This window comes from Sturnus vulgaris, chromosome 25, assembly GCF_052056855.1.
Source record: "Sturnus vulgaris isolate bStuVul1 chromosome 25, bStuVul1.hap1, whole genome shotgun sequence".
NCBI lineage: Eukaryota > Metazoa > Chordata > Aves > Passeriformes > Sturnidae > Sturnus > Sturnus vulgaris.
Window position 1 is genome coordinate 7,533,961 of NC_142267.1, and position 24,916 is coordinate 7,558,876.

General features: G+C 48.4%; 1 protein-coding gene across 5 annotated transcripts in view; it reads right to left on the reverse strand.

Moving 5' to 3' along the window:
* Positions 1-613: 613 nt before the first annotated feature.
* Positions 614-24,916, reverse strand: part of USP48 (ubiquitin specific peptidase 48) — a 30,333-nt gene continuing 6,030 nt past the window's right edge. For 2 of the 5 annotated variants that reach the window (XM_088178880.1, XM_014888393.2), the window contains exons 7-27: positions 24,553-24,686; positions 24,291-24,373; positions 23,589-23,768; positions 20,916-21,041; positions 18,619-18,768; positions 16,082-16,282; positions 14,743-14,857; positions 14,479-14,609; positions 13,116-13,187; positions 10,186-10,310; positions 9,909-10,031; positions 7,964-8,025; positions 7,390-7,500; positions 6,664-6,794; positions 5,874-5,980; positions 3,940-4,044; positions 3,370-3,525; positions 3,091-3,216; positions 2,465-2,513; positions 2,290-2,316; positions 614-2,191 (exon numbers count right to left, since the gene is read on the reverse strand). In XM_088178880.1, the coding sequence (XP_088035006.1) occupies positions 2,169-2,191; positions 2,290-2,316; positions 2,465-2,513; positions 3,091-3,216; positions 3,370-3,525; positions 3,940-4,044; positions 5,874-5,980; positions 6,664-6,794; positions 7,390-7,500; positions 7,964-8,025; positions 9,909-10,031; positions 10,186-10,310; positions 13,116-13,187; positions 14,479-14,609; positions 14,743-14,857; positions 16,082-16,282; positions 18,619-18,768; positions 20,916-21,041; positions 23,589-23,768; positions 24,291-24,373; positions 24,553-24,686 (2,337 nt within the window). In that variant the 3' untranslated portion in view covers positions 614-2,168. Of the gene's footprint in view, positions 2,192-2,289; positions 2,317-2,464; positions 2,514-3,090; positions 3,217-3,369; positions 3,526-3,939; positions 4,045-5,873; positions 5,981-6,663; positions 6,795-7,389; positions 7,501-7,963; positions 8,026-9,908; positions 10,032-10,185; positions 10,311-13,115; positions 13,188-14,478; positions 14,610-14,742; positions 14,858-16,081; positions 16,283-18,618; positions 18,769-20,915; positions 21,042-23,588; positions 23,769-24,290; positions 24,374-24,552; positions 24,687-24,916 lie in introns of those variants that run through there. The other 3 variants (XR_015808445.1, XM_088178881.1, XR_015808447.1) reach the window with 3 other exon arrangements.

Here is a 24,916-nt window from a genome sequence, read left to right on the forward strand (position 1 = left end):
TCCTGGTACCCAGAGTACTCCCCAACTTTAACCCCTCCTGTCTTACACCCGGTGTGGCCCCCAGACATAGCTGGGACCCCCACCCATAACCCCCCCACGCTTACAGGCCCCCAGCACCCACCCCATTCCTACCCCCTCCCATCTCTAATGCCCACCCCCAGTACCCAGGCTTCACCCCCCCATCCCTCCCTGGCACACAGGACCCTCTATCCCTCAAGGTCTCTCTCCTCCCCCCACCTCCAGTACCTATTTATCTCCCCCAGGGGCTCAAGAAGGCACCCTGGCTCTGAGGACCCCAAGGAGGGGCTAGCACTGGCATCCAGGAGGGGCAGAGACCCCCCCGGGGTCCCCACACCAAGTGGGGACAGGGGTGGATGTGACAGGGCCAGGGCCACCAAATGCAGTGCCCAAGCTCCACAAAACCGATTCCTTCCCTGTGCAAAGGAGGAGGGGGGATTCCTGCTCCAGCAGGGTTCCTCTTGCTACTACCCCATCCCACAGTGCTCATATTGCTTTCTGGGACAGCTCCAAATGGGATTTATGGGATAATCACCTCCACCTTGCTTCAACACCTTCAGCCCACGTGTCTGCAGTGTAACGAGGCTGCCACAGCTCCCATGACAATTTTAATCCGATAATATTTGCAAATGACAGACAAAACAGGAATGAGGCCTTGGCTCACACCTTGTACCTGCATCCTCCGTAGGATCCGGCGCTGCCGGAACCACCACAGCTCTGGAACATCCCAGGGGATTCCTTCCCACAACAGTGTAAGCTCAAGGAAGTAACTTTTTTATATATAACATTAAAAAAAATTAACATCAACTTGAAAAGATGGAATTTCCAAGGAATATGTACACAAGCGAGTGCTTCAGGTTGGGAAGAAAAGCCTCCTGTGGCTTTGGCACGGAATTCACCATGTCTATACCTTGGGAAAGAATCCACGGGTTCAAACGCCCCCCCCCAAAAAATCACTTTTTAGGAAATTTAGAGCCCCTCAAATGCAACTGCTTCACCCCCCAAACCCAGCAGGGACAAGGGAGGAAGGCGCTGGGCAAAGAGTAGCTGGAATTCTTCGCATAAAACATCAGAAATAAAATACTGAAAATCAAAACTAGTGGGGTTTTGAGGATGGAATTTGTGGCCCTCACCCTCTTCTTGCATCCCAAATTCCTGCAAACCTTGAAAAAATATAACTGATGTAATCTCTACATTGTATTTTTCTGCGGAAACAAAGGAAAAGGTTGGAAAAGAAGAGGATCGCTAATAAAGAAATCCCTCAGCAGTGCCCAACGTGAATCAGTCTGAAAGTGGGATACTATTTCCTGCTAAATATTAATGGGGATAAAACTTTGCTGGGAGATGTTAAAAAAAAATTTGAAAATTAGTGCATTGCTGAAAAATGAGGAGTAAGAAAACCTCTTCCCATGGGAAACACGGCACCCACATGCAGCCCCTTGCCAGCTCCAAATGCCCTGAACCAGGAACACTCCCAGCAGCGCCAGACTGGAGGAAAATCTTCTCCAGAGTCATTAAAATATCCCAAGTTTCTAAAAAACCCTCAGTTCCCAGAGCCCAGGCAGTTACTGGATTGTCCAAGGTGTGGAATTGACGGTAGAAGGATGCGGAAAGGGGGCAGCTCCCAGCCCCTGGGAGGGTTTGGGAGGCAGATCCCAGCTTCCCCTTTGGGTTAAGTAAATGAAGTTTCGTTGTCTGAAAGCGCTAGACATTCCTCACGAAGTCACAATTCCTGTACTTCCATACTGGACTGAAAGCGTAAGAGTGGATCAAAGACAGCATTATCCTAAAGAATTACTGGAGAATGGTCAGCATGGTCTGGATCTACTGGATCATGACCTCTCTGCGGATGGGCCAGGGGACACACAGGGCCACCCCTCGTCCCAAACATACCAACTGCTGCTCAACTTCCCAACCTTCCTGTTCTTTATTAAATAAACCCGGGAACGTTGTCCTGAAGCAGGATGTCCTTCAGTGCAATCTGCTTTGACATAAGGCATTTGTTTTGTTTTTTGGGGAGCAAACATCTCGCGATGGATTTTTGCCTTCTGGAAGAGTCAAAAAGTACTGTATCCACCTGTTTCTATTCTTTTAATGCCCTACCATGTGACAAATCCTCTTCCCTTCTGGTCGCTCCTCTTGGAAAACCATCAGTGGCCCAGTAAACCAGTCCCTGGGAAGGAAAGACACCACCAGGAGATGAGGAGGGAAATGGGATGGGAGTGGGAGTCATGTGAGGGGATACAAAGGGGGTAAAACACCTGGACTCACCTTTAAACCCCTCTTCAGGCATACAAACTGGGATGGAAAGGGAAGGAAGGCATTAGAAGTCGCTCTGAGAATTCCACAGCCAGTGACAAGGAAGAGTCACAATCCCTATTTTCCACCTTCCCAATCCAAATCCTCGGCCACCAACCCAAGCCCAGCCCTTCCCCACCTCTCTCACCTTGCATAACATCATCCATGGCTGCGTAATCTGCAATTGGCTCATCGGCCTGGAAAGGACATCAGAGCAGGGAATTAACAAGCACAGGGAGCCGGGGGATCACTGCTCAGGAGAGGAGCAGGGGACAGGTCTCCTGCCCAAAACTCTGGGAGGTCGATGGGACAACTCACTTCCTAAGTTAGTCGTGTTTTGGGTTGGTACCCACAGAGCTCAGCAGCCAAATCAATTACAAAGCACTCTTGGAAATAAAAAAAAAAGGGGTTTTCTCCTCCAAAACCAGTAAAAATAAGGATATTTCTCCTCTAACACAAAAAAAAATTAAGGCTTTTCCTCCTTCAGAACAAAATACCAAAAAAACCCTCAAGCACCCAAGGATATCCCTCTTCTGAAACAAAGTAAGGATTTTTCTTCTCCAAAACAAAAAACAATGAAGACTTTCCTCCCCCAAGACAAAAAAAAAAATTAAGGATTTTCCTTCCCTAAACCAAAAAAATTAAGGATTCTTCTCCTCCAAGGAGCTCCACGAGGAGCTCGTTCCATCTGTCCCCATTGCCACACACAAGCCCACACGCTTGTGTTGCCTCTCACCAATCCTGCAGCATTCCCGAATCCCACCCCGCTGGTACCTTGAGCAGGATGACGGACTCGGGGATGACTCCAAGGCTGCCCAGCGTGGCCGTGTCGTCGCTCAGGATCTTCCCGTCCAGGGACAGGTTCTGGTCGAAGGGGGCCACAGAGAAGGCGTGCATGATCTGGGGGCACATGGACACCTCATCCCGGGAACTGTGGCACCTCCCACCCCAGCACCCATCCCCACCTCCTGGGGGAGTCAGACCCTTCCCTGTGCCCCTACACTCCTCATTTTGTGTTTACTTCCTGGTTCCTGGCAGGAGAGCCAGCCTCACCTGGATTTTCAGCTCTTTCAGGGTCTGGTTGGCTGACACCAGCAGTGCTTTCTCCCCCCTGACCTTCCGGTGCCGTGTGCTTCTCCTGATTCCCTGTTTTTGGTAAGTGATGTAGCTCTGGTGGGAGAGCTTCTGGCGTTTTGCACCACCGTTGGCCTGGAGATGAGGCAAAAAACAAGGAGATTAAGTTGCTTAGGGATAAACACAACTTCCCAGATCCCAGAGAGTGTTTTGGGCCAATTGGTCGTGCAAGGGAAGGCATGAAGCGATGGAAAACCCCTTGGAAAGCCAATTGAAGTATGCAAGCGTGGAGATGACCAAAGACGACTTCAAACCTCAGTTCCTAGTTCCTAGTCCTGCCAGCGTGGGGCAGATTTCCACATGCACATAGATCCCTATCCATATTTAATCTCTCCAAACCCAGCATCGTTGTGGTCTGACCATTCAAATGACAATTTAAGACACTTCTACTGCCAGTGAGATGCAAAGGAGGAGGGTGGTGATCCTATCATGCTGACTCAAGAGGATGATACAAAAATCAAGGAACCTGATGGGATTTTTCATCTCTACCTGGTTAAAATCGGGATCTTGTTCCCCCTCTGGCTTGTTTTCCTCCCTTTCCTCTTCAGCTTCCGAGCTGCTCACGTTCAGCTCTGGAGCCACGTCCTTCATTACCTAGAGTCACAAAAATCATTCTCCGTAACCAACAGCATCCACAGGCCTGTCCCACCATGGCAAACAGCTCCCCGAGACCTCTGGGTGCCACCTCCATCCAGAGAGCCCAGGAATAACCCTGGGGGCTGCACCATAAGCTCTGCAAAGGCTCCTCCACCCTCCCCAGCTATGTGGAACCTCAGTGGGATTCAGCTCAGGAATCCCCCTCTGTGGAATTGCAGGTGCTTTCTGCTCTCCTCTCCAGGAGGAAAGGAAAGTCTCCTGAACCCTGGACTGATTCCTTTCCCATCAGCTGGTTGATCTAAGTGTATTACAAAAGCCTTGCCATAGAGAAAGTATTTTCTGTGCATTAAGACATTTATCCGCCCCTGTAGCAGCCTGGAAGGGATATGCAGCACCATTACTTATGGGCTGGAGGTTGTAAGTAAATGAAATCTAAATAATTTACACAAATACAAAAATAAAAAGGTTGTTCAGGCCAGTGAAAGTCACTCCAGGCATAGATCTGCCTGGATATGAATTCCCAGATATGCTGTGGCTGGAACTGGGCTTTGCCGGAGCCCAGGAGACCTGGATACCAAAAGCTCTCTTCTCCATCAATGTATTTACAATTAATGATGCAATTCCAGCTCCCAAACATTCCCCAGAGCCCTCTGAATTCCAGGAGTGCCACCCTATAATGATTTTATCCGGATGAGGCTTCCCTCTGCAGCACCATTCACCCCAAGGAAGAACCAGGTGGTGCAGAGGAGGGAGGAAAAAGGGCGAGGGGCTGGGAAACACTCTCTGATTTTGCAAAGCCCAGCAGGAAGGGCACAGTGGCTCCCAGAGCTGCCAACAGTGATCCTGGCCAGCATTCCTGCTGCTTCCCATCCTGCTGAGGCTGCCCTGTTACTGGGGGATCTTGTGGGCACGTTCTCACCCCCTCTCTCCAGCTCCAGCTGCTCCACAAAGAATAGCTCCCTGTTTTTTTGCCAGCCCCACGTGTGAGCAGAGTCCTGTCCAGTGCCAGGAAAACACAACACCCAACCCTCTCGTGCACCAGAGCCAAGAGGGATTCAGGCTGAAAGCCCGTGGCTGATGGCTCCAGACAGTGCTGCGTGATCCACATCTCACAACCAAGGCAGGAACCCATTTAGCCTCCAGCTCCCTGTGGTTCCCCGGCCTCCAGCGCCTCCCTGGGATTGACAGGGAGGTGGAAAACAAGGAAAGGCCAAAAAACCCACCCCACACTCCAAAGGTGCAGAGATTGTCTTCATCTGAGCTTGCTCACCCTTGGCTCCCTGCTTAAGAGCCCTAAGGAGAGGGGGTTTACCAGGACCAGCTTTGGGCACTTTCAAACCCAGTTGTAGAGCTGATCCTGACACTTCAGATCAGTAAAAACAAAATTCACAGCTTCAGGGGATCCTGAGAACCATCTCCAAGTTCACTGTCTCTCCAGCACTAAGGGGGAGAGCTCATTTCTATCCAGGAATAAAAATGTCACTTGAGCAAGAAGAAAGGAAATGACAAATACTGGAGGGGGAGGAGAGCAGGTAGAGCCTGGTAATACAGCGAAGACAGAGAAAACAGCTGAGAGCATCTCTGAAAACACAAAGGATTTGGTTTGGCAAAAGGAAGCCTCGAGGAGATGGAATTTTCAGAGCCAGAATGTCACAATTTGCTGGTTTTGCCAAAGCTGCCCAAAGCTGCACAGCGGGGGGATTTCTGCCCTCACCACCACCATGGACCAGCACGATCCTCAACAGTCCTGGGGACATGGGAGCCATGACCGGCCCCTCGGGGCATTCCTGGAGTCAGGCTGAGCAGGGATGGGGGAGAGTACCTACCTTTTTATTATCCACCACTTTGTGGATGTAGATGGTGGCCTGGGTGTACTCGCGCAGGTCCCGCTGCTGCTGGCACAGGAGTCCTTCCCGGCATTCAGGGCACAGTTCTGGGCAAACACCAAGAGAAAAAAACATTTAATTGCTCCAGCTCCTCAGAGGCCCCAGTGCAGGGCCTCTCACTGCTAACCGAGAGTGAATCACATAAAATCCCCAAGTAGTTTAGGTTGGAAGAGACCTTTAGGATCTCATCCCACTCCCTGCCATGGGTAGGGACATCTTCCACTATCCCAGGCTGCTCCAGGCCTTGGACACTGCCAGGGATGAGGCAGCCACAGCTTCTCTGGGCAACCTGTGTCAGGGCCTCCCCACCCCCAAAGCCAGGAATTCCTTCCCAATATCCCATCTCTCCCTGCCCTCTGTCAGTGGGAAGCCATTCCCTGTGTCCTGCCCCTCCAGGCCCTTGTCCCAATTCCCTCTCCAGCTCTCTTGGAACCCCTTTAGGCCCCGGAAGGGGCCCTGAGTTCTCCCTGGAGCCTTCTCTTCTCAAGGCTGAACACCCCCAGCTCTCCCAGCCTGGCTCCAGAGAACAGGGGCTCTAGCCCTGGAGCACCTCCGTGGGCTCCTCTGGACTCACTCCAGTGGCTCCACATCCTTCCTGTGCTTAAGACTCCAGAGCTGGACACAGCATAGTAGCGGGGGGGAATCTGCCAAGCTCTGTGTTTCCCACTGACCCCCTCAGACTGAAGTTTTTACCCCCAGGGAGCCATTCCCAGGAGCAGAGGTCACTCACGGGGCTCGGAGTTGTAGTGGGTGCTCTCGGGGCCGGCCCCGGCTGCCTGTGTCCGAGTGATTTTGATGACATGATCCACAACAAAGAGTTTTTGGATCCTCTCCCACTCGCTGGGCCATATCAGAGCTATACTGTGCAAAGGAACAGGCAGGTACTTTATGACATGGAAAAGCCAGGCCCAAAAAATCCTCCCTTTTTGGCTTGTTGATCTATCAATGAAAGAAAAACTGCAAAATCTATCCAAAACCCAGCTACATGGGAGAGCCTGTACTCCCAGATAAGAGCGGGCTGTGATTAGTGATACTGTTGTGCACCCGTTGTGCCGGAGGGAGGGAGGAAGAAAGGAGTGGAAGATTTCCTACTTTTAGTGCTGCATCACTGCAGAAGCAAGGCTGTGGAGCATGAAGTCCAGCCCTGCAGCCAGCACTCCGGGGGGGAAACAAATTTTAAGGAAGCAGGATGTTTCTGTGTCCTGGCCAAATCCAGGGTGCTTATTGTCAGGAACAAACCAAGCTGAAGAAAGCTCTTTTTTCCTGACCCAGCATCCTTGGACAGTTTAAGTTTGCCTTGCAGGAAGGCTGAGGAGGCTCTGAGAAAGCCTCAGTGTTAATTTTGATGGAAAGGATTACTTCTCATCTTGCTGTGGCTCAGCAGCAAAGCATTCTCTTGGGAATGTTCTCCCGAGGCTCCTGGCAAAAGAAAAGTGTGTGAAGGGAAGAAACTCACTGTTTGGAGTCTTCTTTGGTCATGGAAGCAAAGGTGAACATAAGCCCCCCATGGGGACAGAGCAGGACACTATTTGCTATGGAGGACACCGGGCTGCAGCGCGTCGGCCTCCTGCAAAGAGGAAGAGGTTTGGAAAACTGGATCAGGTTATCCCACCAAAACCCCCACAATTCTTCAGGAAGCCATTAAGAAAATACAGGTGAGTATTTACACAAGGCATTCCAACAAGGAATAGTAACTACTAGTGATGAGGAAATCAGATCTGCATTCCTCTGCAGCGCAGAATGACTCTGTCCAGCAGAGATTTCCATCTCCAGCCCGAGCAGTGACCTTTGGGATACACCTCCAGACAGTTGAAAAAACTAATCAGGTTACCAGCTAATCCGACCATTTGGTTAAGACACAGCAAACAAGGAAATTCAGTGTCTTACACTGTATTACAATTGATACAAGTCCTGCAAAAATCAGCTTCATTGTTTCCATGAGCTCACTGTGCTGGGAGTCAGAAGCAAAATATTATCTACAGCCCCCAAAATAAGAGATAAAAAGCACCAAAACCCTCCAGCCAAGTTACCTGACAAATTTCCTCCATTCTTCTACAAAGAACTGCGAAACAATATACAGCTCATCTGTCTCCTAGGGGAAAAAGAGGAGGAAAAAGGATCTTTTTAATGAACCCAACAATGACTGTTCGGTTTTTCGGCAGCGCTCGCTCCCTTTGAGACCTCAGTGCTGCTTTACCATGACAACTCCATCCAAGTGGGCTGCAAAAGCGAAGGAAAATAATTTGGGATCAGGTACTAAGCACTGCCATTGCTAATCTCATGTTTATTACGAAGTTACTTGAGCTTTTGATCCAATTACTTTTAATTCCCAGCAGGAATGGACATTTCCCTGGAGCAGCCAGGACTCCTCAGCGCTGTTTCTGTTTCTGGGTACTCGGCATCTGAAGCTGGTGAATCCCTGCACTCTCACAGGAGTGGAGTGAGACCACCCCAACATCCCTCAATTGCTTCCAACATCAAAATCCACAAGTTTTTCCTTTTGGCAGAAGCAGGGATACAAAACCACAGCTGTGCACCAAATAAGATAGTATTTTTGGGATAATCTGTGGGTTTTTTGTCCCAGTCTTACTTTAAATTGTTTGCTCCTGGACAAGAAACCATTCAGCCCCCAAGAGCTGCACGACAAAATTGCTTCCATGCTCTCCTCTCTTTTATCCTTACCCCTTTCCCAAAGACAGATTTAGGGGCTTGCTCTACCTTTCTGTAGGAAAACTTGGCACACCTAAGGAATATATATACACATATATATATACATATATGTACACTTTTAAGTTTCTCTTCATCTCTTGATTTCTGCTTGTTTTTCACTCTGCTTGTTTTCCTCCCCAAACCTCAACTTCTTTGGATCAGCAAAACTCCAAAGGCTTGAGGGGAAGATCCTCAGCTCTCTTCTACGAGGCTCCCTTGGGAAATTAAAAGGCTAAGGAGGATAAAAAGGGAAAGAAGGATGTAACCCTGCTGGTGGAGACCCTCCTATGGCTGACCCACAGTGATGAGCTCCAACTTTCAATTTTCCATCTCCAAAAACAAATCCAATCAGATAGAACCTTAACCATCACTGGCAGGACCAGGAGCTCTCCAGCTCAGCATGAAAGGAAAACTCCTTTTAAACCATTTTGGGTTTCCTTGGTTTGGAGCCATGGATCTGTGTTGCCTCAGTTTTTACTCCCAGCTGGAGCAGTGAGGGACGGCACAAACACCTGCCAATGCACCTTGGCAGGACTGTAGACTCAACCATTAATCAGCACCATGAGACTCCCAGGAGCCACGGACTGGAGCCAACAGCTCATTCTGGGCACCTCAAATCTCCAGGAATTCCTGGAGAAGCTGCTAGGAGAGGGTTTACACAGCCACCGCTGCTCTTTGGAGGGTCTCAGCATTTTGGGAAGCTCCCCGAGCTTTTGCGACACCAGACAATGCTGGAGCACACCTGAATTTTGCCCAAGCAGCGGCAAAAGGCGTTGATGGGGCAAAGTTCAGGGGTGATCCAGCATCCTCTTGCATGGGAAGGCTGATGGAGAGCTGTGGGAAGCAGCCGTGCTGTTTCAGTCCTTCCAGGGAGGGATACAACCATGGCAGCAACATTGTCACTGTTATCTTCCTGACTTCAGGCCAACCACAGCTCCCTTGGCACACCAGCCATTCCCATGGCTCTTCAGGGCTTTGTGCCAGCACAGCTAATCCAGGGAAATCACACCTCAGAACAACACGAGAGCTCTGCTGGCACAGACTGAGTGAATGGTTATGGAATGGTTTGGCTTGGGATCTCCTTCCACCCCCTGCCATAGGCAGGGACACCTTCCACTATCCCAGGTGCTCCAAGCCACGTCCAACCTGGCCTTGGATACCTACAGCGTTGGAGCAGCCACAGCTGCTCTGGGCAGGAGAGGAATTAAAGCCACTAAAAACCCCTCCCAAGCCTGGCTGTACTTCCTGATCCCCCTCCTTCCCTACCTGAGGCCAGCTGCCCAGGCAAGGTCTGCATTTATCATGGAACAGGTTCTGGAGAGAAGTCTTCTGCTCACTGGCCATCATCTTATGCAGAGCTTCATTTTCCTCCCCTTCACGCTCCAAAATCTGCAGGAAACAGTTAATTATGTCCCAGCGCCCATTCCCAGCTGCTACTAAAGGTGACTTTATTGTTCTCCATGGCACAGGGTTGTGTTAAAAAGGAAGACCAGAAATACAACCAGTATTTACAGTCAACAAAACGGGAGTATTTGGCAAATACCTTGCACTGGGAACAGCATTCTTTGTTATTTGGGAATTCAGGGGCTTTTGGAAAATATTGCTTGAGTTTCTCCCAGGCTTCCTTGGAAACCACCCTCCGCTCATTTTCAGAGATGCACAAGTCACCTGCAGGGAGAGAATCAAGGAAAGGCTTTGATCACAACATGTTCAGGGACATTTTGCAGCCCTTGATTGAAGAGATTACAAGGAACAAACGTGGGGAAGAAATCCACACATTTATCAACCAACACCATGTCAGCAAAAACCAGCAAAGTCACCTTCAACTTCTTCCTTGCTTCCTTTAGACAGAGAATAATAATAATAATAATAATAATAATAATAATATGACTTTAATTCCTAAAAAGGCCCTTTAGATTTCCAAGATCATGGCCTAAGCAGCTGATCAAGCACAAGTAGAGATGTGGGGAAAAGCCAGAGGGCACAGGGCAACTGGTTTCTGATCCTGGCTATCCACAGCTACATCCTCATGGTGACTCCATTTGCTGAGCCTCAGGATAATAAACCCGTGTCCCATGAAACCAGATGTCTTCCACATCCTTGAAAACCCCAAATTCCCACTGTAGAATCTCAATACAGTTTCACATGCCCTATCCAAGCACCTGAAAATGTGCAAAGGACAGATTTTGCACCCTAAATCTGCTCTGGGGAATAACTGGATGTGAAGGTATCAAGCCAGATTTACCAGCTACCCCCTATAACACTTATTTATCCATCAGGATTATTTATCCTGATATCAGGATTATCCATCCTGATGCTCAGGCAGCTCCAAAACCCCAACAAGGATTTTCATGAGCCATTTGTGCCTGTTGTCTCTCAGAGGTGGAAGCAGGAGGCACACCCAGGCACTGGGACACCATGTGCACAATGATGACACGTGCTGGCCGGATATACAAGGCTTGAAAAAACAGGAGAAGGCTCTGGGATCCAACCAGCTGCCCATTTGCAGGGTTGCTGATGGCCAAGGGGAAAACACAACCACATCTCCCTCTGAGACAGCAGCTGGGAAGTCCCTGTGCAGGGAGAAACACGAGGAGCAGCTGTTGCGACATCGGGATGTGAACCAGATTTGGGAATATCTGCCTCAGTGGGGACGGCACCAGCAAGAGGGAAGGAAAACAGCAACTGTGGTGTCCAAAGGGCACGATCCCTTATTATCTGCTTTTCTATAGCCTGGAGAGCTGTAGAGAGAGGAGAGGGAGAGAAACTCCTTCCTCCCCACCCACTTGCATCTCTTTAACATGACAAGCAGGTCCTCAGGCCCACAGACTGAGCCTGGAATTTGGCCAGCCCTGAAGAGGAAAAAATAGCAATGCTCCCCTCCTGCTTTTCCTCTAATAAACAAAGGTCAGGCCTCGATGTAGCACTTGGACACTTGAGCTTCATCCAAAAAGGCCAAGTGGCTCCAGAGGCTGGCCCAGGATGCTGCCCAGGGCCAGTGAGGATGGGGAAAAAAAGGAGCTTGTACAAATAAGTGCATTGCTTAATAAAAACGGAATTAATATGGTGAGTGAAAGAGGTGGAAAAATCAGCTCTGAGTGTGCAGGGCACAAGTGTTTTGCCATCTGGAAGATGAACCCAACCACTGCTGACCCTGCTTCCCACTCCCACCATCCAGAGACATGTTTTGGGCATGGACATCAAAGAAGGCTTAACTTGGTATCTGGAAAAAATTCACTGGGATCAGGCAGCTACTGGAGAGCGAGGAATTACAGCAGGGATGCAAAGGGAGCTGTGAAGGGAACGCCCGGGTGGCATTCCTGGAGGCCAGCCAGCCCTCTCAGATCCAGCACTGCCTTTTCCAGAGCCTACCATGGAAGCAGGAACTTCCTCCACCACAAAATTAAGGCTGTAGGAACAAGACTACAGATTTGCTGATCGTCTCCAGAGGGAGTTTTTCAAGATGGAAAGCTTGTTTTCCATGAGTAATCAGAGGTTAACTCTAGACACCAAGAAGCCTGCCCTGCCAGCAGCCCCCTTATTTAGTATTATTTATTCTGCTATGACCCCAAGTCACAGATCAACCAGCAATTTAACACCATACATTTTCCAGAGGCCTATTGGCCTATTTTTTATCGTGTCTGGCTCCATAAATGTTCCATCCCCATGCTCCATGCTTTTCTTGAACAGCAGCAGCCTCGAGGCAATGGGAAATGCAGAGTTTAAAGCACTGAGTAACAGCTACAGACAAAATGCTTAAACACTCTGCTTGAAAATGAGATTTCTCAAGCCTTACTCCAGGTTCTTGACTAGCCCTGATGACAGGAGGTGTGTGGCTAATTATGCCATTTTTCCTTCTGTTTGAGATAAGATGGAGCCTCCCCACAAACTGATGCCTACAAACAGGAGCTTAAATAAAACTGTGTTTTATGGCTGGGAATACAAGCTTTATAAAGTGGGATTAAAACAACAGGGTAGCCAAGGATGCAGCTAATGAGGCATCACTTGCAAAACAACAGATACAAGGTCAAAACCTTACGTAAACAGCCGCCAAAGCACAGCAGGTTGATGAAATCGATATCCAGGAGTGGTCCTGGCCCAGGTGTTGGGTGAGTGCTCCTGTTTCAATGTAAACCAGGATATTAAACAGATACTGTCAGCTCCCAACTGGACTGATTTACACCACCTCTTCCTCTTACTGCTTTTAGAGCTTCCAAATGGCTGCAGAGCTTTAGTGCTGCCCATGCAAGGAAGGGAAGCTCAGCATCTGACAGCTCTACTTGGCCGAGTCCTTACAGAGTCTGCCTGCAAGGAAAACTTTCGAGTGCAAGAAACATCAGGAAAATGAGAATTCAGCACACTTCAGCAGTGACTCCTCAAGCTGGCCACAGTTGGAGTAAAGGCTACAAGGTTAATGTGTGCAGCAGTGGGCAACAAGGGAGATATTCAACTCCATCCCCCGGAGAGACTCACCATGTGGGCAAACGATGTCTTCATTAAAATTTAACTCCTCTTCTTCCTCCCTCTTCTCTTCATTTGATTCATCTAATTTAAAAAAATAATAATACAGGAGGATTGCACAGAGTTCCTCTCCCAAGGAAAAGAATCTTAGAGGGAAAGGAGCGCCGTTGCCTTTCAAATTACAGCAAACCCCCTCACCCAGGGGCAAATTTGGAAAGAAATTTGTTATTCTCTGATGTCTTGGCCTCTGGGCAGGCGGGATTACAGCCCCCAGGCCACGTAGGAGGGCTTTGAAGTGTATGGAGCACAAGCAAGGCCTTTGTGAGATTACAAAGGATGCATTTGTTAGGGGTGGAACACCGCAGGGGTTCCCTGCTCCCAGACATCTCCGAGTTTAACCTAAACAAAGCTAGGTAAGAGCAAAAGGAGCAGAATTCCTGGCAAAATTCCTGATCTAAACCAGATGCTGCCTGACAAAGCGAGGGGGAGTCTGCCAGGGGATGACAAGCCCTACACCAATCTCTAAATTAGTTAAAGTCAAGCATTGGCCACTGAACGGAGCATGATCAAGACAATGACGTGTCAGCAACAGCCTCTAACGAGCTGCCTAACGAGCAACTTGGCTTGTGAGTAATTCAAATGCACTACTGGGAGTTGCAACCTGGTGTGAATCAAAGTCACCCTCGATGAGCGGTAACTCAGAACTACCCTTTTCTCCGTGAGTGTTCCTCCTTACCAGAGGGGCTGAGGTGCCTTCCAGCACAAGATCAATGCCCCGAGGTATCATTCCCACTTTCATTCCAACAAGCTTCTTACCCAGTTCAAAGAAGCTCAACAAAATATGCTTTTCAAACATTTAAAGAGCAGAAAGCAAATAAAACCTCCATCTATTCTCATTATATGGGAACAGAATGGAGTGCAATTCATGATTTTTATTCCTAGGCTGTGTTTTCCCAGTGCTGCTGCATCAGCTGTGCTGTTTTATCCCTCAACCTTCACAATAAACATCATCATCATCATCCCTTTCCCAAGGTAATTTTCACGTTTCTTCCTTCCCTGTGCTCTCTCATTCAGAGAAAAGTGGATGGAAAGATCATGTGTCTGGGGTGGTAATTTCTCACAGCTTTGTAAAACCATTTATCACCCCATCTCCCTCTCCTGCATGAAGATCACCCGGCAGTTTTCAAGCTTAGCAAAGAAAAAGCTCCTTAAATTAAGGCCCTTTTCATTCGATTTATTATCCTTTCTTCCCTACTCATACAAGGGGAATAAAACAGCTACAGAAACCCCTGACGTGTCTTTTGTTAGGAGGGATCAGGCAGAACTGGTGGGTCTCTATAGCAGCAGAAATCAGGAGGAACTCAGGAGTAAATACCTTTGTTTTGTGCATTTCCATTCATTTTTCCATTACTGTGCTCTGCATCTTCATCTTGCTCATTTAACTGCTCCAGAGCCAGCTGACGCCAGCTCCTCAAGGATGCCTTTCCAACCCAGAACCCGTCGTTCCTGCAGGGAGACAACAGCACTGGTACCTCAAAATCACAGCTCCCTTCTGCAGAGCCCAAACAGGGAAATCTTTACGAAAAAGCCGTTCAAGCACTACTAAAAAGCATTTTGACAGCATTTGGGACTTTCATACCCCTTGACTGTGATCTTCAGCAGGTTGGTCACGGTTTTGTAGTCCTCGTTCAGCTGGTTCTTCAGTCGCAGGATTCGACACCTTTCCACCACACAGTCCTTGCAAAGTGCTTTGACTGGGGTGGAGGGGAAAAGAAACACAATTTTTTACACTAGTTACTGCATAATTTATTGCACAGGTTTTTGTCAGACTATCCTGCCTCAAGATGGGTGATTTCACGTGTAAATGAGGAAATCCTTGGGGTTACAGCCACATCAGGCCACTTTTGAAGCTTAAAGAAGCATAAAATACTCCAAATGAGGTGTGATCTGTTCCACTGCTTCACAGGTCTGCTCTCACAGCTCCTGGTATCCACAGCCTGCAGTCACAGGGAACCAGGGCAGCCCAGCACCCAGCCACAGGAGGCAGGAAATGCCAGGAAAACAAACACCTGTAATTGTGGCACTTTGCCAGTTCCACCCAGAAAAAACACCCTCCTGCAAGGCTGCTCTGGACAAAGGGAGTGGGAATCCCAGCTGGGTATCTATTTAGATTTTCATCCTGGAGCAAGAGGAGAAGGGAAGCAGTGTGTCCATCCATCCTTTTACCCATCCCTCCCTCCCTGCCAGCCATACTCAACCCACAACACTGCAGGCAATCTTCCACTTGACTAATAAACCTTGCCCTGTTTTTCCCCACAAAGGCTGCCTGCGTCACAAGCAGTTTCTTCCCTACAAGCTCCCAGTAGGAACTGAGCTAATTTGGTCTCAGTGGGAGTTACTGAGCAACTTCCTAAAAGGAATGAAACCTGGAGCTTGCTTGATGAGGGGATGTCCAAAGCCTCGAGGGGCTGGGATGACCCTGAAAAGCAGAATGTGTGGTAGATGCTTCAACAGGAGCAGACTAACAGGTAAGTGCTTCCTTGGATGAGGTGACAGACAGAAAGGGCTATTTTTGGCCTGAATACTCCATTAGACCCAGCCCACACAGGAGCTGTGGGTGCTGCAGGCATAGAAAATAATTGTCAAGAGTTTGGAGTGTTGCATGTGCAAGTTTTATTTTCTAGAATCGCCATCGAATTTTCCAAGTGCCAAGCCAAGTGCCTCATTCCTCCACAGCAATTCCTCCAGGCACAGCCCTTCCCTGAGCAGAGCCCAGGGCCAAAGCAGACCCTGTGATCACCCTAAATAGGTTTGGGAAATGGTAACAGAATTAAGTGATATTTAAAAAATCCCCTGGAAATAAGGCAGCACTAAAGCCATGCACTGAAATAAAGTTATGATGATAAAGGATGGCTCAAAACAGGACCAGAATAAGGCTCCAAACCACATCCCAGGAGGTGACTTGAAGAGGATATTACCGTTGAGCCGGGGCCCTCCTCCGTATCGCCGGTAGAAGAAGTCAGCCACGTATTCTGATATTCTCTTCATCAGGGATATTTTATCAGGATGGAGTTTGCCGTGGGAGCACAGGCAGGCTGTGTTATCAATAGGTTTGGGAGGAGTGGACTCATCCAGCCACTTCTGCAGCCATTCCAGAGAGATGAAGTCATAGGGGGAACCTGGAGGGGAGAAACCACAAAGAGAAACAAGACCATATACGTCAGCTCCAACACCAGGTGGCATTTTATAATTACTCTTAAAAATTAACAGGCAATCACTGTTGATTAAATCTCTGAGGTACAAGTTTTCAAAGGTCTGACCCTCTTTCTCCTACCCCATTCTGATCTCAGTGTCACTGATTTGGAAGACAAGAGCTACATGAGATTAAGATGTGCAGATCATTTTGGATTCAGCAATCAATATGCAACAGCTCCAAGAAGGAATGGGAATGCTGTCAAACCTTCTGGGGATTACTGGAGAGCAGTCGAGGAAAGGGGAAGGTTTTCCTATCATTCATCAAGCGATTGATATAATATTTAAATCATGATCATATATTACAGGCTTTTTCTACAACAGAGAGTTCAGTGGGGTAATTTGAAAATTAAAGGCAACAACAGCAGAAACAAAGTCAGTGCTCCCCCTGTCCTTTCAGCACCCAAACTTTCAGCGTCTCTTACAATTTTAGGTGAGAAAACGTTAAAATTTACACAGAGCAAATTGAAAACTTGCTTAGGTTTTTTGCTGAAGCAGAGCAGCAGGCTTGCCCTTGTTTGCTGAAAGAGAAGTACAAAGCCGAGGTTCAGGAGCAGGTCAGTGCTTGTATGAGCAGATAGGGGTGAAACCCCTCTTATCTCAATAGTGAGGCACAGTATCACTACACAACACTTCCGTGGAATGACTGGGAAATTCGGAAGAATTCAAACCCATTCTGTGCTGCCACTGGGCAACTCTGAAACTATGGGGAAATGCACCTGTTGGTGATATTTATAACTGAGCACAAACCCTTCATGTTTCCTAGCAGGGAGCAACAGAGAAGCAAGAGGAAAATACAGAAGACAGGAGAACACCGTGTCTCCAGCTTGCACTGGAGCTCTGTGAAGCCTCTTTTCCTCCACAGCCTCAATCCATGGTGTTTTCATCTTACGCAATGCCCTCCGCAGCCGTGACCTCCAGAGAATCGCATCGCTGTCAGAACCGGTTTGCTAGTTTGGGATGAAACTGCCTCCCCCAGAAAGGAGGGTTTTCTGGGGCAGGCTCCGCAAAGCTGGCAGAAAACATGTCTGCACAGCTGCAGAGAGAGCCCCAAGCTCCAGAGTGATAGGACCTGGAGCAGTGCTGGAATGACGCTGCCTCCAGCTGTGCTGGAAATGCTGTGCCCATGATGTGCCAGCAGCAGGCAGAGGGTGCCTCAGGGCAAAATTTTAGGTCCTGTCATCTCTAAACTGGGGCAGAAGAGTTTCACCTGCACTTGTAAAAAACATATTTTTTTGATATTTATTCCTCTGTCACCTCAGAACTGCCAAGAGCAAACTCTTCTGTTCCTGCTGAGGCAAATCACACTGGAACTGTGCTGCTGTTCCTTTTCACGAGTGACTCAGGGCAGGTTCATCCCTCCAGCACAACTCTGATCTCATAGTGATATCTGAGTGCTGCTCAGGCTCGTGAGGAGCTGTGACACCTTCCTGCTCCAGAGTTAAGCACCTGCATTCCCAAATTGGAGAGGCAGACATTTACAGGAACAGGAATTTGCTGTTGGGCTACTCCAATCTCATGGTGGACTGTGAGCATCCAATAATAAAAACTGAACAGTGAATTTCTCTTACATGTCACACAGTTAAACCCACTTTTAAGTCTTCAGTTATAATTATCCTGCAGTTTTTAGGAAAGGTACATAGTGAAGACAAATTCCCTGGGCTGGATGGCTAGAGCAAGTTTTGTGGGAGATGGGCGAGAAAAACAAGGTGGGAAATAAAACTCTGTGTGCTGAGGCAACAGGACATAAGGAGAAGGAGAAAAAAGCTTAACCCCAGTCTCCCTACAAAACTGAGACATGGAGCAGTGAAGCACTGGCAGGGATGGATCCAGTCATTTTCTGCTGGAGGTCAGGCATTCTCTTAGCCCGTTACCTGCTGATGAATCGGGCTCACCAGCCCCCAAACCTGCCGCGAGCTGGCAATTTTGGAGCAGGCAGTTATTCCACCTCGATGCTCCTAACGAGCTCAGCTGCTCACCAGGCAGAAGAAAAGAGTCACAAAGCATGAGGCTGACGGATGGGGAAGGAGCAGGAGGGAATTAGCGATGCCAGAGGCCATGAGAATGAGCAAAGAAAGGAGAAAAATAGGTTAAGGCAGGAAAAGAAGCAAGGGAAAACAAATGTAAGCATGCATGAAGCTCTCCGCTTCCAGAGGGCTGCAGGAATGCCTTCCAGCAAGGCCACGGGAGTTGGGAGTTAGTCACAAATCATTCCTAAGCTTAACAGCTCTACTACAGCAATACCACACAATGTCTTACAGACCAGCTTCGGCGGGTAACCTTTGGTAGAGCTCCTTCACCTCCTCGTGTTTGATCTTGCCTCTGGCCACGCTCTGTTTGCGCATCTCGGCCATTTCGTTGCACCACTCCTCAAACTTGCAGTTATCCCGCTCTACCAGCTCCTGCAGAAAAGCTGTGAAAGAAAAAAAAAAAAAAACAAAACAGGAATTGAAGAGAAAACGCCAGCTATGTTAATTACCATGGGTTATCTGGGGATAACAAACCTAAAACTTCCCTCCCGCAGCCTTCTGGGCAAGGTCTCTCCCCAAGCCAAGCACATGGACATTGCCCTCTGATACTGACGGTTGCAGATGATTAAATGCAAAGTTTTGCACCCAAGAAAATAATTTACTTGGGGTTGGTTGCAATGTTAAGTGCAGCTCCTCTGTCCTGCCTCATCATTCCCAGGGGGGAAACAAAAGTTTTTCACTCTCTAGATACACCCGAAGCCTGTCATGACCTGCGATCCATCATGTTGCAAACCCAAGGGCAAAGAGCCCTCAGGAGATGGGAGATTAGCCAGGGCAGATCAACAGAAAGGTGAAGGAAATAGGGATTTTTGCTGCCACTGATGGAAAAACCCCAAACAAACCAAACCTCAGCACGGAAAAAAGAAGATAAACCACTTCCCTCACAAGGCTGATGGGAGGGAGCAGGGGGAAGCTCTGCTTATCGGAGGCCTTTTCCTATTTAGGATTATTCTGAAGAGCTAAAATATCTGCAAAAAGGTTAATTCTTTGGCCAAAATAACCACCTAGGGAGAATATCCAGTATTAAAAAATAACCAGCCTGACCTCCTTGAGATCAGAGCCAAGTTACATCTCTCCACTGTCCCGGAAAAGCCGCTTTTTAATAGCATCAAAGCAAAATGCCTCAAATTTACAGTTCCATGAAACCTCCCCACAACCACAGAGCTCGACTGCTGCCCTTCACTCCCTGTTCCCTGGCAGGATTCCACGGGAAACAAAGGCAACCACAGGGCTGTGCAGGAATCTGGTGCTGGGTGGGGAGGTTTTTGTTGAGTTATTGTTTTGGGCAGAGGGGTAGGAGGAAAGGGAGAGCAAGAAAGCTGCGGAAACAGGCTGAAAATACAGATCCAGTCAGGAATTAGCGCTAATTCCTGAAGTTTTATGTCTTGGAGGGTGTGTTTTAAACAGGGGGGGCTTGGGAGAGGTTTGGGGTGTTATTAAGGGGGAATAAGGTGTATGATTTACCCCCTCTGCAGAGATCCAAAGGGACCTGCCACCTCTGCTGTCCCCACTCCACAGAAAAATGAGTGAAGGGGGAATACATCTCAGCACCAGGGGCCTAATTAGTATTTCTAATCAAGGAGCAGCCAAGCAGGAAACATTAAATCCACAGGCAAAGCCCACAGGGAGTTCTGGCACCCCCATAATTCTAAAGCACAACACGAAGGCACTCGGCCCAAATTCCCACTCGGGGCTTGGAGCCTCTTTATTTTCATGCCATTTATTCCTGATGTGGCAAAGCTGAAGCAGTCGCAGAGGGAACCTGACATCTGTCAGGATTATTCACCTCCTTGTGCATTGCTGATGACATTTAACCATGCTGTTCTCCTGCACCTCTGGAATCCAAGCAGGATTGCAGTGGTGAATCCCAGTGGAGTGATGTCCTCCTGACCCCTTCCCAGTTTGACCAGTTGGGTAAGAATGTAATGTCTGAGTGGGCACATGACAGGGATTAGCAGTTTAATGTGAATTAAGTGCTGGGAAAACCCAGGGGTTTCACTGGTCAAGACACCAAGGTGCCACACAGCCCTTTTGGGGCTCATGGCAAACAGTCAAAAATCATGGGATCCCGGAGTGGGTTTGGAGGGACCTTGAAGATCATTTTGTTTCATCCAGGGACACTTTTCATTATCCCCGTTGCTTCAAGCCCCATCCAACCTGGCCTTGGACACTTGGACACTTTCAGGGTCAGCTATAGCTTCTATGGGCACCCTGTGCCAGGGCCTTACCAGCCTCACAGACAGGAATTCTTTCCCAATATCCCATCTAACCTTGCCTCTGGCAGTGGGAAGCCATTTCCCCTTGTCCTGTCACTCCATCTCTTGTCCTAATTCCCTCTCCAGCTCTCTTGGAGCCCCTTTAGGTACTGGAAGGGGGTCTGAGATCTCCCTGGGGCCTTCTCCAGCTCTCCCAGCCTGGAATCAAAGCAAAGGGGCTCCAGCAACTTCCTAGCCTTAACTGGGGTTCAGTAAAATTCGCCTCCTGGCGCAGCTGGAGCGCTGCAGGACGAGCCGGGTCCCCAGGGACTCACCTGGCACTTCGACTGTGAGGGATTTCTCGCGGGCCTGCAGCCTGTACACCAGCATGTAGGCGTTGCGGGAGCAGTGCGTGCCCTTCCCACACTTGGGCTTACGGGTCTGGGATTTCGAGGGCTCCGCTGTGGGGACAAAAGGCAACACATGAGCTCCTTCCCTGATCCTCCATCAACGGGATGAGTTTGCCACCCAGCCAGCTTCCCTGTGCCAGGCCTCTGTGCCAAGCACTGGGCTTGGCATGACTCAAAATTGTATCCCAAAGAAAGCCCCAAATCTCTCCAGCCTTTCTGGGTAAATCAAAGGGACTAAATTTAGGAGCCTGTTCTGAACCTCCCTTCTCAAGAGGCTTTCTTCTCTCCCCAGTGGAACTTCTCCGAGCCAAAAGCCACTCTTGGAAAAACATCCTTTCTCCCTTTTGCCTCTTGTTCTGCTATCCTGACTCCAAAGAAAAGAGTCAAATCCTCAGGGAAGAAAATCATATTTACAGGTGATTGTGCATATGAAAAAAAACCACAACAAAGCTTTTAGAAAGCCAAGAGACATGGAAAGGGCTGTTTTTGAGCAGCTGCTGGGGGATGTAAAGTTGTGTTGCAAGAGCTGCCATTTCCAGATGGATTCTCAGGCAAGGAAAACACTTCTCTACAGCTGCAGCTTCAAAAATCAAATAGTTTTAAATAAAAAAAATAAAATTAAAGGAACAATGTTCCGTAAGTCAAACTCTAAATGGACCATTGAATTATTAAGTTTCTCTTTCCCAAATTCTGAAAACATTCACGCACCTTTCCCCTCACACCATTCAGGGAACTTCCCAGACTCTATTTATTTTCATTTTATCCAAGAATTTTCCAAATTGTTCCCATCTGCATGGCCAAGACCGACAGACCTCCACAAGACCTTCAGTTTATGTTACTGACCTTCTTCTGCTGTTACACGTATTTGTAACAAAGAAAGGTCTCCGTTTTGCCTGGAACAGGCAAATTACATCAAAACTTGATACAAATATTGAGATCTCATCTTAAAGAGGCTCATAAACACACATTACTTCTACTCTCCAAACAGCCTTGAATTGAAATAATGAGAAATAAGAACATTTACTTGCAGTTAAGCATAAAACTTTATAAAATTGAGGTCACAGAAGTTTATTTGCATCTCATTTTGTTGCCCTGGGTGAGTGGGGAACGTAAAAACAAAGGCTGAACTGCTCTTGATGCCTTTCAGGGCTCAGTTTCCCTGTGCACCACTAGATGTCCGGCCAGCTCCAGCCTGGACTGGCAGCAAGTGGATCCAAGGGGAATGGGACAGAGCTGTTGGCACAGGCAGGATCACGGAATCACTAAGGTTGGAAAAGCCCTCCAAGATGATCAAGTCCAACCATGAACCCAGCACTGCCAGGTCCACCACTAACCCATGTTCCCAGGTGCCACATTCACACACTTTTTGAACATCTCCAGGGATGGTGACTCTACCACTGCCCTGCACAGCCTCTTCCAATGCCTGACTACACCTTCCATGAAGGATTTTTCCCAATATCCAACCTAAATCTCCCTTGGCACAGCCTGAGGCCGTTCCCTTTCCTCCTGTCCCTGTTCCCTGGGAGCAGAGCCACACCTCCCCCTCCCCCAGCTGCCCCCTCCTGTCAGGGTGCTGGGCAGAGCCAGAAGGTCCCCCCTGAGCCTCGTCTTCTGCAGGCTGAGCCCCCCCACCTCCTTCAATTGCTCCTCAGAATTCTCCAGACTCTTTTCCTTGTGCTTCAGACCCTTCCCCAGCTCAAGAAGCATCATGAAGGTGAGAACAAGGAAATGGGAGAAGGCTGATGTCCCATTACACCAAACCAAGGCAGCACTTAAATCTGAAGGTCCTTTTTTCTCTAAAGATGCCTTAAAGAAAAACAACATTCCATAAATTCCAACCACAGCAAAGCATCCTGGTGGGTAATAATTCCTGGGAATGGATTGCTTGCACTGCAAGTGAATTTCTTAATAATTTCCCTGGTTTTCCCTGCTGTGAGCACCTGCACTACAGAACACTGAGCCACTACAAAAGCACTTCAATTCCAAATCAGCTGCTCTTATATATTGACTGCAAAGTGAGAAATCCATAGGTCCAGCCTCAGCCCAAGCTTTCCAAGAAATCTCCAAGAAATCTCCAAGAAATCCAGTGTAGGAACATGGTGATCTGGGCAAAACACAACGAGCCAATAAAATAGAAAAGCACCAATGAAAAAGCTCAAAGTAAAAAGGCAGTTTTAGCTTCCAAGTTGTTATTTGGATCAAAATCTTTTTTACTGCCCCTAGGTGAAACACTCAGTGGAAATAGAACCATAATGTGTTAAGGAAACTGAAAGCATTTTCCTTATCTGTTCCAAGGAAGTGGCACCCGCCTGTTGCTCCCTGATAGCAACCCGCTGCCTGCATTATCAGCATCTTATCTGCCATATAGCAGACAGAGAAATACTAGAGCAGCTGATCATGAGGTGTAAGCACTCACAGGGGACTGAAACGAAGCAAATCTGGCTGCAATCATTAGGATTGCTTTTACCACATCCCTCCCAGCCCTGACAGCCCGTTTAGGAGTGGTCTGGGGAGGGGCAGGAGGCTGCATCTGGGGACGCTCGTGGTTTTGGCAGAAAGAGTTACTTTAAAAGGGCACTCACAACTGAAAGGTTTTACCTAGATCTTCCTCAATCCCCAGCTGCAGTTTCTTCCCCTCCATCTTCTCGATGTCCTCGTCGTTGAACTTGTACCACTCACCCGTCTGCGGGTCCTTCACGTGGGCAATGTAGTGCCCGGAGTAGGCACTTACTCCACGGTGTATGAGCACAGCGCTCAGCTCGTACACGTACACACCATCTGCAAGGCAAGCAGGACTTACACAAAGCTCTGCAGACAACAGACTCATCCTTCCTGTCCCAAAACTTTGTGTTTCCACTAGGTAGCAAAGCCTGCACACACAGGCTTTGAACTCATAGCTCTTCTGGACATTGCTAAGAGGGTTGTGGCTTAATAACAAGGATATTGTTTGAAATACGGGCTTCTGGGCTTCAAACAACTCTTGACAGAATTTTCAATCAAAAAGAGGATTCAGAGGAATGACAGAACCCTAGAATGGTTTGGGTTAGAAGGGATTTTAAAGCCCATCTTGCTCCACCTCTCTGCCACGGGCAGGGACATTTTCCACTATCCCAGGTTGCTCCAAACTTGTCCAACCTGGCCTTGGACACTTCCAAGAATGGGGCAGCTACAGCTTCTCTGGGCACCCTGTGCCAAGGCCTCACCACCCTCACAGGCAGGAATTTCCTCCTAAACAGAATTACAGAGTAGATCTGCCAAGACGCAATGGGCAAAGATAACAAAAAAGTGCCCTAAACTCACTTTTTTGCTCCATGAAAGGCTCCATGTCCAGCAGCTCTGAGAAGCCAATGTAGGTGTTCAGCTTCTTCTTGTGGCCAGTTTGTCTGTGCGGAGGCAAAGCTTTGGCTCATGGCACAGTAACAACAGCTCACACCCCAAAATACCTCCCCTGAACCCCCTGAGCATCCCCCAAGGGGCTCAGACACCCTGTCACCCCTCAAATTAAAGCAGGAAGAGCAGTGTGGGTGACTTCCCCAATAGCTTCCAGGGTGTTCCCACTCACCTGTCGAACACAAAGCGCATGAGCTGCAGGTTGAGCGTGCAGGGCAGGCTGAGCAGCCGGATCTTCCTCGTGGCGTTTTGCTTGCTCTGACAAGTTTCACAAAAATAACGATTGTCCCCCTCTAATTTTTCCTCCTGAGTGTGGAGAGGCAGATGAAAAGATCTTGAGAACATGTCAGCACTGAAAAGTCAACTGAGCTACTTAACAGCTGGAGAATGAGAAGCACTGAAGTTATTTTAACTATTTAAGTATCACCTCAGCTGCTTCCCAAATTTTTCTGGGTTAAAGACACACTAACGACTGTACTTTATGGCATGGCCATAGCAGGCTGCTCTCACTTTAAGGCAAATTTTAAGACTGAATC